General features: G+C 37.2%; 2 protein-coding genes across 7 annotated transcripts in view; both read left to right on the forward strand.

Moving 5' to 3' along the window:
• The window catches only part of anapc5 (anaphase promoting complex subunit 5), a 35654-nt gene extending 31806 nt beyond the window's left edge, over nucleotides 1-3848 (forward strand). For both annotated transcript variants that reach the window (XM_073065604.1, XM_073065605.1), the window contains 3 exons: nucleotides 255-402; nucleotides 1495-1657; nucleotides 2855-3848. In XM_073065604.1, the coding sequence (XP_072921705.1) occupies nucleotides 255-402; nucleotides 1495-1657; nucleotides 2855-3060 (517 nt within the window). In that variant the 3' untranslated portion in view covers nucleotides 3061-3848. The remainder of the gene's footprint in view (nucleotides 1-254; nucleotides 403-1494; nucleotides 1658-2854) is intronic.
• Nucleotides 3849-8483: 4635 nt separating this feature from the next.
• LOC140738379 (calcium/calmodulin-dependent protein kinase kinase 2-like) overlaps nucleotides 8484-20274 on the forward strand; it is an 81735-nt gene continuing 69944 nt past the window's right edge. For 4 of the 5 annotated variants that reach the window (XM_073065606.1, XM_073065609.1, XM_073065610.1 and 1 more), the window contains exons 1-2: nucleotides 8484-8619; nucleotides 11887-12454. In XM_073065606.1, coding sequence (XP_072921707.1) covers nucleotides 11939-12454 — 516 coding nt within the window. In that variant the 5' untranslated portion in view covers nucleotides 8484-8619; nucleotides 11887-11938. Of the gene's footprint in view, nucleotides 8620-9105; nucleotides 9200-11886; nucleotides 12455-20274 lie in introns of those variants that run through there. The other variant, XM_073065607.1, reaches the window with a different exon arrangement.

Here is a 20274-nt window from a genome sequence, read left to right on the forward strand (position 1 = left end):
CCTGAGAGATGTTGATGAGACACAAAATAACCCATGGTCTAATGTCATGGTATTGTTATCAAAACACTGCTGGCTACCTTTTCTATAGACATACTGTAGGTTGAAATTAATGGGCTGCAGTTTAGTTGAAAAGGTTCAGAAAAGTTAGTTGTTCAGCTGTGATTTGGAAATGAAAAAATGTATGATTAGCTATATTTCTACTGGAAATTTTTTTTTTAACTGCATTTCATTTTTAAAAAACCTTGTAATTTTAGAGTTCTTATTTTGGAGGCTGAACTTTTCTGGCGTTCATCGTGTCATGCAGTGGCAGTTCCTTTACTCCTGAAAGCATTGGCTCTTAGTCGTGAATATCATTTGGAATATCTAACTTCAGAAGCCATCCTGCATTTGGCATTTTCACAGGTGAGCCTTGCCACAAATTTGAAGTTGCATATATAGCCATGCATGAGTCAAGGAATGCATATTTTTATTTGGGTTTAAAATGAAAGAACTCCTCCACAGAGGCCATTTTGTACATTATCAAACCCTCTGATTGTAGCAGTTTGTTAATGATAATGTACCAACAGCAGCTCATTATAGAAACAGCATGATGACACGACAGCACTCCATTGCAGTGATGCCATTTTCTTTTAGAACACCTATGCCTCATCAAACTTTCATCCAAGCTTCCGTTACACACCCAGTTATAATCTTAAATTTTTGTACAGGCTCAATATTATATTTGATTTTTTTTCACTCTGCCCTTTGCCATAGCAACATTACTATTTTAATCGCTGTAGACTTCAGGTGAAGCTAATAGTAATCAAGATTTACTACTAATCATTTAATAATGCTTATCAGGAAAAGGAAATTCATAGATTTTTGCCCCCTCTGAATTCAGACAATGTGATTATTATAAGGAAAATAAATTTTGGATATTTACCTTTGACTTGCACATGGGACATGATTTTATTGGGTAGCAATTTAATTCAGTGTAAGTTTCTGACCAAATAGGTAAAATGCTGGAAGTACTCTTCTGTATAAAGACACAGTTAATATTTCTGCTCACAAAGATCTTAAATCAGAACATTAACTCTCCATAAATACTGTCTAAAAATTGCTGATGATTTCAGCAAGCACTTATGCTTTATTTTAGAATTCAAGTATCTTGAAATTTTGCTTAACTTGAAGACTCTAAATCTAATATACTAACTTTCAGTTCTGCTATTTGTAATACCTGGTTTAATTTTCAATTTATCATCCTTGTTTGTGGAAAAATTGATATCTGGAGCTAAATTATTTAAACTTTGATACTTAATGTGCTTATGAATATTTCTTTAAATGGATGTTTCCCTTAATTTTTATTTTTCACTATAGTAGTAATACTAATAATTTCAGTCATACTTTTTAAATGAAAGAAACATTTCAAAATTGTATTTTAATGTATTTGAAAATACATTTGTAGCTACAACATTTAAAAATTTCTGAATAATCAAGAATTTTTTTTTAAACTAGCTAATGCTTGGAATTCCAGACCAAGCTTTGACTGTTCTACATATGGCTATTGAACCTATTCTGGCTAATGGAACAGTCTTGGATAGAGGACGTGCCATGCTGCTATTGGCAAAATGTCAGGTTGCTTCTGTATCCTCTTGCTCTCTTCAAGAAAAAGCTGAGGGTAAATATTTGAACTCTTTTGACTTCATGCTGTACAGTATATTCAATAATATTTATAAATAGAATTGAAATGTTTAAAAAACATTCTCCAGATCTGTTGGATTTACTGATATATAATTGTTTGTAAAATGTTTTTTTTTCTCTGATGGATCTGCCTTTTTCATTAATGCTCATTTAATATGTAGTTTGAACAATATATTAAACCATTTGTAAAATGATTATTTTTAAATTCTCTTCTGATATTTTAGAAGCTGAATATGTTCCCAATAAATGTCATATTTTCACAATTATTACAGCTATTGTGTCATTCATAGCCATTTATAGGGCATCAGGCATTGAGTCATGCTGCAGGATGTCCACATTTTAACCTGTACTTGTATATGGCTGATTCAGTTGAGTTTCTACTCAGTTATGATTCCAATGACATTAATTATGGAAGATTCAAGAGTGCTATTATAGCTTAAAATCAAGTGTAGGTGGTTATAATTGCTTATGGTGGTCGTAGCCAGACACTTCTTTTTAGTTACCCATTGCTTGAAAAGAGGATGCTGTCCAAGTTGCATGCCATCTTGGACAATGACTCCCACCCACTCCATAATGTACTGGTTAGGCACAGGAGTACGTTCAGCCAGAGACTCATTCCACCAAGATGTAGCACTGAGCATCATAGGAAGTCATTCCTGCCTGTGGCCATCAAACTTTACAACTCCTCCCTTGGAGTGTCAGACACCCTGAGCCAATAGGCTGGTCCTGGACTTATTTCCACTTGGCATGATTAACATTATTATTTAATTATTTATGGTTTTATATTGCTGTATTTCTACACTATTCTTGGTTGGCTCGGCTGTAACGAAACCCAATTTCCCTCGGAATCAATAAAGTATGTCTGTCTGTCTGTCTTGGATGCAAACATGGACTCTATCATATCATGTAAAAAAAATCACCTAATAATTAGTAATAATGTTCAAGAAAGTTACTGATTGAATTTGCACCAATTTCTTAATACAGTGGAATAACTGAAGGCTAAATATTTAAAGGCCCAGTAATTTACAGTATGTTAACATTTTTGGTTAAAATCTGTCCATGTTGAAATCTGTATATAGATAATGGCTAAATATTATAGTGCTACGCATTAACTTTGCTTTCAACATGCTTTCAGTGCAACATAATTGACATGCTTTTGTTTTTCTTCCTGAAGCTTTTGAATCAGCCATTCAAAATCTGAATGAAGCCAAGGTGTATTTTGAGAAGGCAGATTCCAGTGAGAGGATTAGAGAAGTCCTCTATTTGCAGGCAAGACTGTTCAACGCTCTGGGCAAGACAAAAGAAAGAAATAAATGTGCTATGATGTTCCGTCAACTACATCAAGAATTGCCAACCTATGGAGTGGCTCTTCTTTCGTAGCATTTCATAAAATCTGAGCTGTAAAATTTAGAAATGAAGCTTCTGAGGACAGCTAATAAATTATTGCTGACTTTGAAATAAACTGAAATTCTGGTCTTTTATAAATTAAGAGCATTGACAGAAGCACGTTAGCAAATTTAGCTGTGCTGCTCAGCTAAAAAATAGGAGTTTCTCTGGGTTTATTGTAGACTTAGAAACTGACCGATTGCTTTACAGCAAATTGTATATTTACTTGTAGTTTACAGCATTGCTGTGACATAAACAAATCTTAAGTACTTGAAATTAACCCTAGTCACTTAAGCAATGTGATCTCCAGTTCAGATTGATTCAAAGAATCTATTCAATCAGCTTGATTTGTTTTAATTCTAAAGTTGCTATGTGGAACCATTGAAAATTAAATGTAATTAAGTATAAAATTTTTAATTGTATGCAATGATTGCAGCAACTTCCTTTTACTTTCATAGGCCTCCTGATGTATAACTGTTGTAAAAATATGGTTCTCGCAAGAAATATTGTGGCATAAGTAACATGAACGTTTTTAAAAGGTGTAAATAAGGAATTGTGATGGTCCTGAAAATTAGTTTCTTTATGATTTAAGGCATCTGTTTCTGTTCAGTTTTGTAAGGTATATTCCACTCCAATAATCAATTAATTGTTGAATTATTCCAAACCTCTTTCCAACCCTTAAAGCTTTCACTCTTTCCTGTTCCCTTAATTCACAATAAATGGTCTTTATTATAATGATGTGATGCAATGCTTGAATTTTAATAAATTTATTAAATCTGGTGCATGATGTTTCGTCATCAACTCATTTTAAGTATCTATAATTTAAAAATGCTAGTGAGTACTTTCGATGCTATGTTAATCACATGATAAGATGTGCTGTTATGGCAACCATGTTACAAGGCACATTTATATTGTGTGAGACAAAATTAGTTTGATGCAGCATTATATTTTGAGCTGCAAAAATCTACCACTGAAATAAAAAGAAACAGATAACCAAGCCTGAGACTACATAATTTAATGATTCCATTCTCAAAATATTAATTGCATTCTAATCACATTTTATTGACAATGTAGTTGCTTATTGGGAAGAATGGAGAATTTGTCACATTACATCAGTTTTTCAGCATCTGCAATATAATACTGCAGTATTTTACTGCAGCATTTAGTTAGTACCTTTCTTAACCTCTGTCAGAAACATTGCAGCCAATACATTTACAATATATTCATTTGTGACAAGAAGGAAATACTGCAATATTGGCAGAAGAATAGAGCAGTTATATTTTTGATAAACAAAATATTTTAAAATATCCGTTGTGTACCTGCAGTATTGATGCTAAGCATACAGGTGTGCAAAGTGAGCTACAGGAACAAAAGTAGCATTTAAAAGTTTATTTGCAAAATCTTCATTCAGGGAAGTGTCAAAGATGTGAATTCTGGTGGATACTGGATGACAAAATATATGTGGTATCATTGAAGGTATGTTGTTGTGGATGCTTGTAAACAGTTGATATTGCAGGGGTGCTTACACCTCACGGAGAAGGTGTTTACCCACACTCTTCACTTGATTTGGAATCCAAGAATAATACAGTGAAACCCTCCCGAGTGCAAGTGCTATGAAGTTGGGCAGCACGGTAGGGGAGTGGTTAACACAACGTTTTATAGCACAGGCGACCTGGTTTCAATTTCTGCTGCTGTCTGTAAGGAGTTTGTACGTTCTCCCCGTGACTGCATGGGTTTCCTCCCACATACCAAAGACCAGCTGGTAGGTTAATTGATCATTGTAAATTGACCCGTGATTAGGTGAACATTAAATTGGTGGATTGTTGGGCGGCATGGTTTGAAGGACTGGAAAGGCCTACTCTGCTGTATCTCAATTTTTTTTAAATTATAAATTTAGGCATTCAGGCATTCTATCTGGTTCTTAATTGGTGTGAGGCTAATGAAGAAAACAGGGCCATATAGTTAATCTTGTTAAACTATTAGAACAATATTAAAGATGCTTAATAATGCAAATAAATGACCGATTTTTTTTGTATTGTTATTCAAAGGAATGATTGTAGTTTCAGTTTATCAGATATAAGAATAAATGTGTCAACAACAGATTTAATCGTTCACTCTGACATGTCTTCCATTCATTATTATCCATAGTCTGATGATAATGAATAGAAGATGTGTCACCAGGAAATGATTTTAGCACCCTAACATTTACATTTAGGTAATCCTTCATTTTGCAAATGGGTTGTAATAACTGGTGAAAAATAAGCTGGAAAACTGTAGGCTGGTGAATCAATGTCACTAGTGAGTAAATTATTGGGAGGTCTAATTGACAGGATGTATAAGTAATTGGATAGGGCTTGATTAGAGGAAGTCAACATGGTTTGTACAGTATGTGGTAGGTTATATCTAAACAGTCTTACAGAGTTTTTTTTGAGGAGGTCACCAGGAAAGTTGATGATGAAAAGGCAGTGGATGTTGTCTACGTGGACTTTGGCAAGGCCCCACATGGAGGCTGGTCCAGAAGTTCAGCTGCTTTACTTTCAAGATGAAGTAGTAAATGGGATTCAACTTTGTCTTAGCAAAAGAAGCCAGAGAGTGGTAGTAGATGATTGTTTCTTGGACTGAAGGCCTGTGACTAGAAATGTGCTGTAGGAATTGGTGCTGCGTCCATATCAATGATCTAGATGATAATGTAGTTAAACTGGATCAGTAAATTTGTAGATGACACAAGACTGGGTGTGTAGTGGATAGCAAGGAAGACCATCAAAGCTTGCAGCGGGATCCTTTCCAAGGACTCGTCATCTCATGTTCTCTATTGCTTATTTATAATTATTTTTTTTTTCTATTTGTATTTGCTTAGTTTGTTGTCTTTTGCACACTGGTTGTACGCCCAGTTGGTGCGGTCTTTCATTGATTCTATTTTGGTTATTGGATTTATTGAATATGCTCACCAGAACATGGATCTCAGGATTGTATATGGTGATGTATATATACTTTAATAATAAATTTACTTTAAACTTTGGAAAAGTGGCAGCTGTGATTTAATGCAGCCAAGTATGAGATATTGCGCTTTGGAAGGACAAACCAGGAAAGCACTAGTACAGTAAACAGTAGGGCACTGAGGAATGCAGTAGAACAGAGGGAGCTGGAAATTCCATAATTTCTTGAAAGCAGTGTCATAAGTAGATAAGTTCATAATGACAACTTTTGGCTAGTTGTATAATACCAGTTGGCCAGTTGTATGTTGGTGAGGCCAGATTTGGAGTATGGTGTGCACCAGGAAAGATATCAATAAGATTGAAAGAAAGCAGAGAAAATTTACAAGGCTGTGGCCAGAACCTGAGTTATAGGGAAAGGTTGAATAGATTAGGACTTCATTCTCTGGAGTGTAGGAGAATGAGGGGAGATTTGATAGAGACATGCAAAATTATGAGAGGTGTAGAGGGGTATATGCAAACAGGCTTTTTCTACTGAGGTTGTCTGAGACTGGAACTTGAGATCATAGGTTAAGAGTAAAAGGTGAAACACTTAAGAGGGAACTTATCCACTCAGACGGTGGTGTGAGTGTGGGACGACCTGCAAGCGGAAGTGGTGGCTGATGTTTCAATTGTAACAGTTAAGAGAAGTTGGGATAAGTACGTTGATCAGAGGGGCATGAAAGGCTATGGTCCAGATGTCGGTCAATGGGCTAGGTAGAATAACAGCTTGGTGTGGATCAGATGGACCAAAGGACTTGTTTCTGTGTTGTGGAGCTCTGCAACTCTGAGACAGCTAATCTGTAGACAATTGGTTTTCGAGTCTTGACTCCAATTCTTTTTACGAGCTGATTTATTTTTAGAGAACTGCAAACTTTAAGAATATTGTCTGCTCATTATATGTTTGTAAATGGTTCCTGGGGTAAAAGTGGTAGCTTGGGAGTTTCTTGAGTGTCATGCTAATTTTTTTGAATGGAAAGATATATGCAAGGATGGAGCCATCTGTAACTACTGGTTTCAGCACTTCAACCATCATTAATTAAACTCCAACACAATTTGTGTTTACTACCCAAGGATGACATATAGCTCCTGACTGTTGGGTATAAGCATCTGTAATCTGGCTAATGCCAGCTAATCAGAGAGATGTGCTGATTCCAGTTTATACTTTACACTCTTTCTCAGCTAGTGTCCGCAAACAAATCTAAAATCATTCCAAAGTAATTTGAGAAATCTAACATGAAAAGAACCAAAAGTCATTTCTTATGCTAGTTGGTGAAATGAATGCAGGTGCTATGTAATATTTTGTGTCATATATTCAACAAATGAGCATTCTGGTATCACCAGTGCCTTTACTTCCTGGGGATGGGGGGGGAGGGGTTAAGAGATTTTGTATGTCTTCTTTGACCCTCGAATTTTTATGGTTGCATCATAGAATGCATCCTAACCTGAAGCATCACAGTGTTCTGCCCACAACTGCAAGAAACTGCAGAGACTTGTGGACACAGCTTATCACTGAACCCCACTTACCTTCCATGGACTTGTCTACACTTCTTGCCGCCTCAGTACAGCAACCAGCACAATCAAAGATCCCACCCAGCTGAACATTCTCCTCAGCCCTCCAACCCCACTGGGCAGAAGGTACAAAAACTTAAAAGCACATAACACCAGACTCAAGGAGAGCTATTCTGCTGTCAGAATATTGGATGGTTTCCTACTACTGTATGACAGACTCTTGCCTCAATCTGCCTTGTTGTGACCTAACACTTTACATCTACCTGCACTGCATTTTCTCTGCACCAAAACAATTTATGTTGAGTTCTGTTATTATTTTCCCTTGCACTGTCTCATTGCACCATTGTAGTGAATTGATCTGTATGGATCTCAAACACAAGAAAATCTGCAGATACTGGAAATCAAAGGGACACACACAAAATGCTGGAGGAACTCAGCAGGCCGGGCAGCATCTATGGGAAACAATAAACAACCAACGTTTCGGGCCGAGACCCTTTTATCAGGACGCTGGACGTACGGCATGCAAGTTGTTCACTCTACCACGGCACATCTGCTCAGAGACTAGTCTCACTCCTCTGTAATAGCCACTAGACCTTTTCCTCGAAGCACAATAAATCTCCCATTGAAAGTTACTGATACATTCACTTCAGCTTTCTAATGTGGTTGGCTAAGCCACGCCAACTTTCAAATGTTCTTTTGCAGATTTAAAGGTTGCTCTCTCAGGTGGAAGGTCGTCACTCTGAGATGTTAAATTTCAGGTGCTGCCTGAAATATTTGTTTCCTCAGCTCCCCCCCCCCCCCCCCCCCCCCCCCCCATCAGACACAACACCACCCTCTCCGTGGTTCATCCTTCCTCTGAAGTTTCCTGTACGGCGTGGAAGCCCGCTGCTAATTGGCTAAAGCGAATGTCAATCAGCCCCCTCCGTTGTCTGGCTGTGAGTGCAAGCGTTGCAGCGCGAGCGGACGGACGGCCGGCCGGCTAACGGAGCGCGAGCTGCTGCCGTCGGTTGCGGCGGAGCGACGTGTCGCCCAGGGCTCCGGACGGCCAGTTCAAGGAACTGCCATGAAGGTATTGTCAGGCTGTTGTTCTCGGAAACCTGACGTCTTTCCCGGTGTCTGACATTCCCGGCAGCCGGGATGTTGACTACAGGATGCAGCAGGAAGGACTTGGTGTAGTTTCGAACCAGCTTTCCCCCCAGCAGCATCCTCAGACGTCCTTTTTTTTAAAAAAAAATCGCTGGACTGGAGGTTGTGGGCGGAGAAAATTGCCAGTGATTTGCACTTCGATTTCGAAATCTGGCTGGTAGCACCAACAAAGCTTGTTGTTAAGTTAGCGGGGAGACGGCGGCGGAGAGAAGGAGGGAGGGGTCTTTGTTTCAGGCCTAGAATTTTTCTCTGGTCTCCTTACCGAGGCCGTGCCTGTCGCCCAGGAAATTGCAGCTGGAAAGCTTTACAAATAGATCATCTCTGCTCGGTTTGTCAGGTCTTTCTGGTCTCGCTGTTCATTCACACCATACGTTGGTATTGAACGCTATGTTCAATGCCAACGTACGTTTCATTTTTGCAATAATTTTGTGGGTGTTCCCCGTTCATATTTAAATTATCTTCAAAAACAAAGTCTTAAAATAAAAATCTCGAGGCGCAGTAAGGTATGAATTAAACACATTGGAACTTGTTTTTATATAATTATATAACTCCTTTGAAGTAATATTTTATGTTACCTGTTAATTCTGCTGGCTTCTGTATCGCCTTGTTTCAACGGGAAGGTAATATTAATTTGCACAATTTAATCCTCCCGAGGCAGTTGAGCTCAGTGTTTTATCAGAGCTTTCTAATGGGGGTTCAGATACACTTCATTAAGACGCACTAACCAAAATCATCGTACTTCCACGATTCCCCAACGGAGAATTAAATTTGAGGTCAACTGGGTAAAATAACTGAGTTATTTTAAAACTTTGAGACTAAACGATGTGCATGGCTAAAAGATCAACGTCCATAAATAAGGTAGCAAAAAAAACCATTGCAGTTTTGCTGTGAAAATGCTAAACATAAAAATATGCATAGACATGGAAGGAAAGGGAACCAAAATCCGCAGGCATAGATTTTAAAGTGAAAAGGGACCTGAGCAGCAGATTCTTCCAGTAGAGTAAGGATAGTACTGATATTGAGGGACTTGCCAGAGAAAGTATTTGAAACATTTATAATAATGACGTTATAAAAATATTGAGATAATTATACAGATAGGAAAGAATTAAAGGCTAAATGCAGGCAAGTAGCCTTTATGCAGGCTGATTTGGCCACCTTGGTCAGCGTGGATGACTTGTGTAACATGTAGGAGTTGGACCAAAGTGGCATGTTCTGTATTGCTCTAAACATTGTAAAAACATAAAAGTTACTGCTATCAAAAACTTATTGAAACGTTGAAGTGTTTTACAGGCATAAAAATATTTATTAAAGCTATGCAGTATAAACAAGAGTCTTTGGTGGTACTTGTTAGAGAGTTGTTTTCAAATTATCTGCCAGCTTATCTTTCAGAGAATGTTTTTTTTAAATGAGCCTACAGTCTGCAGTGTTTTAATTCATTTTTAGGATTTGGATGTTCCCTGTCCCTAGTTTATTACCCAAATTGCACGAGAATGTGAAAGTAAGCGGCATTCCTGAATCATCACAGAAGGTGAATGTTCTCCCACTGTGCTGAGCTTTCTCGTCAGTATTTGATATAAGGCTAAAATGAGGTCAAGAGCTCAGTAATTTTGTTGAAACTGAACTGGATATTGGCGATGAGATCATTGGAGAACAAGTGCTGACTTACTGTGTTTATAAGATAGGAACTCCTTGCATTTTCTGTTTCAGAGAGGGGAAGATGAAAAGTATCAAAAAAAAGGTGCAAAAATGTTTTTTAGTAAAAAGATTTGGTGTTACTTAATTGTATACATCAATTTCAATTATTTATTAAAATACATTTTGTATTGATCTTGGAAGTGCAATTAACATTTTTTGATATTTACCTTCAAGGCTAACCTATGCTCCCTAATGCCACTAATATTGTAACCTGCCATGAAAAGCTTTGTCTGAGAGATGAAGCTACAAAATGAGGAAACGAAAGTGGAAGTGTGCACATTATCTAGTAGCAATTGTTTCTCTTGGATCATGCTATTTGCCATATTTGCATGCACATGAATATGTTGTAAATAGTATTGGAGCATATAACAATGGATGTATTGGAGCATATAACAATGGATGTATATTTTTGTAATATATATTTTTGTATATATTGAGTATATATCCTTTAAAGATACATTTATAGGAAAAACAACATTGGTTAGGTGAGGAATCTTGAAAATAACTAGATTCCTTTGCACTATGGTTAAAAAAACAAGGAAGTTTGTATTGTTTTTTATTGTCATGTGTACCAAGATATAGTGAAAAGCTTTTTGTTTAACATCATATGAAACATTCCATATGTTATTTACTTTATTGTCACCAAACAATTGATACTAGAGCGTACAATCATCACAGTGATATTTGATTCTGCGCTTCGCACTCTTTGGAGTACAAATCGAAGTAAATATAATTTTTAAAAATTTAAATTATCAACCATAATTAGAAAATAGAAAAGGGAAAGTAAGGTAGTGCGAAAAGAAACTGAGAGACAGGTCCGGTCTCTCAAATAGTGTGCTTAGTAATTCCATGCAGTATTATTAATTATTATTTTATGCAGTATTATTAATTATGATTAAGAATTAGATGTTGACATTGACAAAGAACAGACATTAAATGAGATCAGAGTTAAAGCTAAGGAAGTATACATGTCCTCTTTAGTGACTCTCAAACTGATATCATAGACTGCACTTCAATATTCCTAATTTATATATGCCAATATGCTCATCAGTTTTAATATTAACAATTTTAGCACTGACCATTCATTTTGGTGACAACTTTAAATTTATGAACTAAGACAACTAAAAATACTGATTTAGCATTGTTGCTGTATACCATCATTCATGTTTAAGCTTTCCATGAACATTCTTTAATGGCCAAATACATCTTTTGACCCTTAATGTAAGAAAAAGAACTTCAATAGTTACTATAAGATTTTGCTCTGATCCTCTCCGGATGATGTGGGCACATTTTTTTTTCTTTTGCAGTTCATGGTATTGTTGAATAAAATGAAACCTGAGTTTCTAATAACTGAATAGAGCATTTCTTTACTATGAGACTGATTTCAAATTGCAAGATATTTTCACTACAATTGATAATAGTCCTCACTGGATAATTCATCAATAGCTAATGTGATTTAAATATTTTTTCTAACCAGCTTATATTATTTGTTTAGGCAACACTAGGTCATGTGACCTGTCCATTTGGATGATACTAAGAAGGACATCATGTCATCATGTGTCTCAAGCAGATCTACTGCTAGGAGGCCTATTAACAAGGATGAACAATGTGGTAACAGCATCGATCAGCCAGATATTAGTAGTGGTCTGTCATCCCTAAACATTGACTTAGGCATGGAGTCTTTCATTATTGTAACTGAATGTGATCAGAACGTCACTGGCGGTGAGCTAGGACAAAATGGAGAAGAAATGCTGGAAGATGAACCTATGCAAGAGAGTAATGAAGAGATCAGACCATGTTGTGATAAATCTGCAGGACGATTAGAAAGAGCTCAGTCAGAAGATGTCCGAATACCTAGAATTAGGTTAAATATGTCAGATCGGAAGCTATCTCTTCAAGAAAGATCTAATTTGACACAGTCATCTGGAAGCTGCTCAACCATTAATGGACGTTATATTTATCCTTCTTTACCATATTCTCCAATTACATCACCACATTCTTCTCCTCGATTGCCTCGTCGGCCAACAGTTGAGTCGCACAGAGTGTCAATTACAGATCTGCAGGTAGGTACACCTTCATTGATGTAGTAACATAGCAAAACAGTATTTTGCACTCTATTTACATGAAATAAATACAGTGGCATGCAAAAGTTTGGGCACCCCGGTCAAAATTTCTGTTACTGTGAATAGTTAAATGAGTAGAAGTTGAACTGATCTCCAAAAGTCATAAAGTTAAAGATGAAACATTCTTTTCAATGTTTTAAGCAAGATTAGTATATTATTTTTGTTTTGTACAATTTTGGAGTTGAAAAAAAGGAAAGGAGCACCATACAAAAGTTTGGGCACCCCAAGAGATTTGAGCTCTCAGATAACTTTTACCATGGTGTCAGACCTTAATGAGCTTGTTAGGGCTATGGCTTGTTCACAGTCATCATTAGGAAAGACCAGGTGATGCAAATTTCAAAGCTTTATAAATACCCTGACTTCTCAAACCTTGTCCCAACACACAGCAGCCATGGGCTCCTCTAAGCAGCTGCCTAGTACTCTGAAAATTAAAATAAATGATGCTCACAAAGCAGGAGAAGGCTATAAGAAGATAGCAAAGCATTTTCAGATAGCCATTTCCTCAATTTTTAATGTAATTAAGAAATGGCAGTTAACAGGAATGGTGGAGGTCTGTAAGACCAAGAAAATATTCCAAGAGAACTGCTCGTAGGGTTGCTAAAAAGGCAAATCAAAACCCCTGTTTGACTGCAAAAGACCTTCAGGAAGATCTAGCAGACTGTGGACTGGTGGTGCACTGTTCTACTGTGCAGTGACACCTGCACAAATATCACCTTCATGGAAGAGACATGAGAAGAAAACCTTTACTGCATCCTCACCACAAAATTCAGTGACAGAAGTTTGCAAAGGAACATCTAAACAAGCCTGATGCATTTTGGAAACAAGTCCTACGGACTGATGATGTTAAATTAGAACTTTTTGGCTGCAATGAGCAAAGGTATGTTTGGAGAAAAAAGGGTGCAGAATTTCATGAAAAGAACACCTCCAACTGTTAAGCACGGGGGTGGATTGATCATGCTTTGAGCTTGTGTTGCAGCCAGTGGCACAGGGAACATTTCACTGGTAGAGGGAAGAATGAATTCAAATGAATAAATACCAGCAAATTCTGGAAGCATACAAACATCACAGTGTCTGTTTTTAAAAAAAGAGCTGAAGATGAAAAGAGGATGGCTTCTACAACAGGATAATGATCCTAAACACATCTCAAAATCCACAATGGACTACCTCAAGAGGCACAAGGTGAAGGTTTTGCCATGCCCCTCACAGTCCCCTGACCTACACATCATCAAAAATCTGGATAGACCTCAAAAGAGTAGTGCATGCAAGACGGCCCAAGAATTTCACAGAACTAGAAGCCTTTTGCAAGGAAGAATGGGCGAAAATACCCCAAACAAGAATTGAAAGACTCTTAGCTTGCTACAGAAAGCATTTACAAGCTGTGATACTTGCCAAAGGGGGTGTTACTAAGTACTGACCATGCAGAGTGCCCAAACATTTGCTACGGGCCCTTTTCATTTTTTGTTATTTTGAAACTGTAAAAGATGGAAATAAAAAGTAATCTTGCTTAAAATATTAAAGAAATGTGTCATCTTTAACTTTATGCCTTTTGGAAATCAGGTTATCTTTTATTTAGCTATTCACAGTAACAGAAATTTTGATCGGGGTGCCCAAACTTTTGTATGCCACTGTATCTGTTCAAAATCATTGAAGTAGAGGTCATATTAAAAATGTAATTATAGGTTAGTTTCTAAGAAGTATTCTCCTTTTCATCATCATATTATTCCAGTTCAGATGACAAGTGTGCAAATGTCTTCATTAAAGAATTGATGTGAATTATGGGATTTCCAAAGTTGAGGGCAAAGGATGAATGGTCACCATTATTTTTAAAAAAAAAATAATTCTTGGAATCAATATGTGCAGTTATATAATGTTAAAATTATATAAGTATTCCAGAAATGAGCTGTTACATTTATTTTGCTATATGGAGAATTCTGATGCAATTTTATTTTCAGACCTTTAGTAAATGCTTGTACTGTGCAGTCTGACAAAGAACACAACCAGTGGAGCCAATTTGGTAACATTAAATTGTCAGTACATATAAAACATATGAAACAAAACTGGTTCTTGTAGTTTGTTGTGTCCCTTGAGTCAGTTACTGACTGGGCAAATGTTGTTAAGTTTTCTACTAGGTGTTGTGAAAGTGATAAATGAATTTGACTGGTAATCTCTTTTATCTATCGACCATAGTTGGCTGTGATGCCACACTGCATATGTCCTGTTTTGAAGAGACCCATTATTCTGCAGTTATAAGGTTGAAATAAAATTATTTTGTCACTGGAGCACTTAGTCTTGCACATTCCTCCAAATATTTCACTGTACAGTGATTGCTGATAGATAATGTGTACATATTTGATGAGATTTACCACCTAGTTGTCATGAAATCAAGTTCTCCCCCATACAGTCTCAATTCTGAAATCAGAAAAATCTCACACTTTAAATGAATCATGAATCACTTCATTGGATTCAACGTTCTTGCTGCTACTGTTAAGCTTCATCTAATAAAAATAAATTCAATTTATGCCTGAGATTAAAATGGAAGTGGGAAAAATCTGACTCTAGGAAGAAAAAGTTAAATATCCTTTTGTTTAAGTTTGTGACTATGGATGGAAGATGTTGGGCCTTTGAGGGATGGATGGCACTGTGAGATGGGTGGTTCTATGGAAAAATGTGAAATTCAAATTGTGTTGGAATGGTGGAAACAATTCCAGATAGGGAATTTTCATTTGTTTAAATTATCCATACTTCTTTCTTTCCCTCTTGCCAATGCGCTATCACAAATTTTAAATTATTGGGCTGTAATCTGATAAGTCATACTATTGGGGTGACCTATGATGTATTTAGGATAAGTAACAAAATCCATTGGAATAATTCTTTGCTAGACCTTTGCAACCAACATAGCATAGCAAAGAATTTATAACTGTGGGCAATCAAGCAGAAAGATGGAGATAATAGTTTTAAGTAGCACAAAATAATTAGTTTTATGCTCCCCATCCCCATTGTTATATTTTTTACCAATTGACTGGTTGAAATAGGGTGGTACTAGTCTAGTTGAAAAAACAGCAAAGTTCTTGTGAAATAGAGAACCAGTGATGGCCAAAGAATCAAACCAGTCCAAAAGCAGCCATAACACAGGGGGAGGTGGGGGGGGGGGGTGGAATTAGGGTTAAATGATATGTGTACATATGTGTATAGAAACTACACTACTTTGTATTTGGGCAGTTTATTGAGAACTAGACATTTTAAGAATAAAATTAAGGCATTTTTTCTCATTAAAGGAGTTGTAGATATTGAAGCAATTTGATATTTTCAAGACAGATTGACTTAAGTTTTAATAGCTGCGGATCCAAAGCAACTAAATAAAGTATATTGTTCACCTATGGAGAAACTGAATTCAGAACATACATCGAAAGTCTTTTACGCAGTAAAAGTCTGAATGTCCTTTTTTTCTGTGGCATTGTCCTCTGTTCATTCGTTATTTAGTTATGTGATTGAACTTATTCTAAAAAGTTGGACATCCAGGGTTAATGTGTGAAAAATTAACATCTGATAGAAGATATTTTTGCTCCAGATTTCAATAACTACAGATGCTTGCATTGGCAGAATTAATTATATGTAACATTTAGTCTTACAAGATGGAAGATTTGGCATTTTACATGTCCAGGTTTTGTTAAATTAGATAATCTAGGTATTGTTTCTTTTATTTCTATTTCTTGTGTAGTGATTTTTGCTGGCAAGGCCATCATTTATTCCTCATCCTTAATTACAGTTAAGCTAGCTATAAGACACCATCTTGAAGTATTTACAGACCTGACAATCAAGAGAAAATCTGCAGATGCTGGAAATCCGAGCGACACACACAAAATGCTGGAAGAACTCAGCAGGCCTAGCAGCATCTATGAGGAAAAAAGCACAGTCAACGTTTCGGGTCAAAAACCTTTGGCAGGACTGACAGTGTTGCCTTTGACATTCTGTAACTACAAAGGGTTAGAGCAAAAAAGTGTTTTAATTCTTGACTACATGAGCAAATTCCAAAACAAGTTGAAGAATGAGTAGCCATGATGGCTGTTGGTACAATAATCTAGGTTCACGCATGAAAAAAATAGTACCTGTAAATGCTAGCAGAGCTTCGCCACTGTACAATAGCAGGAGTCAATTTCTGGAAAGAACATGGAGAAAGGCTGTTTTTAAGTATTTCAAATTTCCAAAAAGAAATTTAAATTGGGATGTAGTAGGCAGGCTCACAAATGAGGCTATTTAAAAAGACTGCTCTAAGTACAGTGTAGTGTTTAACAGCCACACAAGGGCATTTATCTGATGCCATTTAGAAATTGTTCAGCAGTAGTCTCCCGCCCCAATTAAGTGGCATAGTGTCTGAAATAAACAAAGAGAAACCTGGTTATTTTCTTGATTAGTTTTTGTTTTTTAGGGTTTTCCCAAATAAGTTCAAACTGGTTGCGCCAGATCAGATCAAGGGATTACATTTTATTTTCTACGGAAGTCTTCTTTCATAAAATATATGTTGAACTACCAGTAAATTAGTGTTTTTAATATATTAACAATAGGCTATAGAATTAAGTACATTTTTATTATTTGTACATGAATTTCTTAGTGTGAAATACAGTGGATATCAGTTAATTGGGACAGCGGCTTATTTGGGACAACACATAAAAAACAAAAACTAATCAAGAAAATAGCCAGGTTTCCCTTCATTTACTAGGGATACTATGCCACTTAATTGGGGCAGGAGACTTGTCAAACAATCTCTAAATAGTGAAATTCAGATAAGTGCACTTGTATTGCAGTTAGATACTACATTGTGTTTACAGCAGACATTTTTAAATAGTCTCACTTGCATGTGCTAGTGTTCAGAAAGTAACATATTTTTCACTGATGTTTGGCAAGAAATGGAATTCGGGTTTATGGGATGTCCAGGGAGAGGTAGCAGTTCTGGTGACGTGGCTTGTTGTGTCCATTCTGGGGCAATTCCCGCACCTTTGGCCCCCACTGGACACTCAGCTCTCACCTGTAGCTCCAAGTAGTTATTTGCTTGTGACAGCAGCGCACCTCAGTTAAATAGGGACTTGTCTGTCTTAGAATGCAAAATAAGCTTCAGTGGACTGGGTGGATGAGATCTACAGTACAACACTCCATAGAGAGCGAAGGGCATGACGACGCACAGAAGAAATCATAGTCACCCCTGCAACCAAGGTAAACACCAGTTGTGATGTTTGTTTATACCACTGGATCGAGACTTCTGAGGTTGAGAGACTGGAACTGCCCCACTGCAATGGCTTTTCCACTTTAAAAACTCTTCTACACAGGTTTCCTGTTGTCTTCAGACACACTAGACAGCTACTAGTTGGTGAGAAGTAAGCTGTAAGGCAATTCAGAACTGTTTTGCTCACTGTGGTTTCAAGCATTCAGGCTTGGGGATGCCAGAAATGGCCAGGAATGAAAATGAAACAATTTCACTTCTTCAACAAGTTAGGAAATCTGAAGAATTTGAAGGTATCAACAGTGATCTAGAAAGTTACAATGTAAATGAAAATTTGGAGGATGCAGTAATCAAAAGCATTGTATGAAGGTAGTTCATTATCTACACCAGGTATTTGCATTGATCGTGCTCAATTACAGTTAACCAAAAGAAAGCGGCAACATACATCCTCGGTCGATAACTGTTAGGGACTAATACAGTTTTATAGTAATGTAGTATTACTAGTGTTCTAATTTGTTCTGTATTTCATTTAAATACGTAATTTGTTCAGTTAAATGGCAGTTTGTCTTTTTTTATGCTTTTTAAACTATTTCCATGGAACAGTCACTTAATTGGGCCAAAATGTACTGGTCCCGATGTATCCCAATTAACTGCAATCCATTGTATTTGACTGTTTCAGCCTCTACCACCTTGTCAGGCAATGAGTCCCAGACTCCTCCGATGCTAGATGGTGGGGGGGTGGGGGGGGAGCGACACTTCTTCTATGCACTCTAAATGATCTGAGATTTATATACTTTATTTAGTGACACACAGAGTGGAATAGACCCTTCTGGCCCTTCAAGCTGCACTGCCCAGCAACCCCTGGCAACCCCATTTTAACCCTATCCTAATCACAAGACAATTTACAATGACCAGTTAACCTACCCAGTACATCTTTGGACTGTGGAAGGATCCGGAAAACCTGGAGAAAACCCACGCATTCCACGGGGAGGACATACAGAGACTCCTTACAGAGGACACCAGGACTGAACTCTGCGTCCTGAGCTGTAATAGTGTTTCTCCAACTGCTACGCTACCATGGCACACCATTTATGCCCTCTCCAGTTTAATATTTGTGTTAAGGAAGTCATCTCTCCATTCAAACGAGGGCTGAAGTTTTATGCAGCTCAATAAAATCTATTCAGCTCCCCTGTTCCAAATAAAACTATCATATTAGTATCACAGATTCTCATCTTACTTTATGTCCAGTCTCATTCCTCATATATGAGAGTGGAAGACCAGTTGTGACTTAGCTAATGTTTTATATAGTTCTTCCCTAACCTTGTTTTGTATTCCAGGACTTAGTTTTGAGCTCTCAAATGCATTACATTCCTTCTTTAACTTAAATTCTCCACACTGAATTGGTGTCAGCTACAGAAGGTCACTCATACTCCACTTGTAAGAAAGCAATGTCTCTCAACAAAATGGACACTATTTGACAAAATAATTACCGTAGATTCCGGACTACAGAGCGCACCTGATTAAAAGCCGCTGGCTCTAATTTTAGAAATAAAATCAATTTTTTAATTGTACAGGCCGCACTGGATTTTCGGCCGCAGGTGTCCCACGTTGTAATATGAGATATTTACACAGAAAGATATTACACGTGAGGATTTTTTAACTTTTAATTAAATCCATATGGTAACAAAAACAAATACATATTGCAAATGCTTTTTTTCGAACCATGCCCGTAATGCGGCTACTTTTAAATATACGTTGCGTATACTTCTTTACTGAACAACATTCTAATACCGTAGATTCCGGATTTTAAGCCGCTACTTTTTTCCCACATTTTGAACAGCTTTGAACTTTGCGGCCTATAATCCGGAGCGGCTAATGCATGTTTTTTTTTCATGCCGCCTCGTAAACATTTTGCCTCGTAACAGTAGACCAATAAAATTGATGAGTAGTTCACAGAGGTCCAATGAAATTGTACGATAAATCAAGCGCACTTTCACAATTAAATTATTGTAAATCAGTCATTTGTACTCACCCTCATCAACATGGAAAACCCTCGAAGCATTGTGCTGCCTTTATGGCAGTTACTTAGTTTATAATATTTTCGCTTAGTAATTCATTTTCTAGTTAAAGTTAGAAGAGTTTTAACTATATTTGTTTTCTGTACTACATCGCGGGATGCTATGACGTCACACCCGGTTTCGCGGTGTCTTGTGGGAAAATGCCGGTTTGCGATGAAACGGGACAGAGGGAGGGAGCGCATTACGCGAGCGGCTTTGGATCTGAGCGAACGCTGCTTTTAAATGCCGGTTTGCGATGAAACGGGACGGAGGGAGGGAGCGCATTACGCGAGCGGCTTTGGATATGAGCGAACGCTGCTTTTAAGTTAAAGGTGATCAATAACTTTTCCTGGTAGGCTGCAATATATATATTTTTTACCAGTCGTTAGGAGATATTGGAATGTTGTTCAGTAAAGAAGTATACGCAACGTATATTTAAAAGTAGCCGCGTACGGGCACGGTTCGAAAAAAAGCATTTGCAATATGTA

Source organism: Hemitrygon akajei, chromosome 14 (assembly GCF_048418815.1).
Source record: "Hemitrygon akajei chromosome 14, sHemAka1.3, whole genome shotgun sequence".
Lineage (NCBI taxonomy): Eukaryota > Metazoa > Chordata > Chondrichthyes > Myliobatiformes > Dasyatidae > Hemitrygon > Hemitrygon akajei.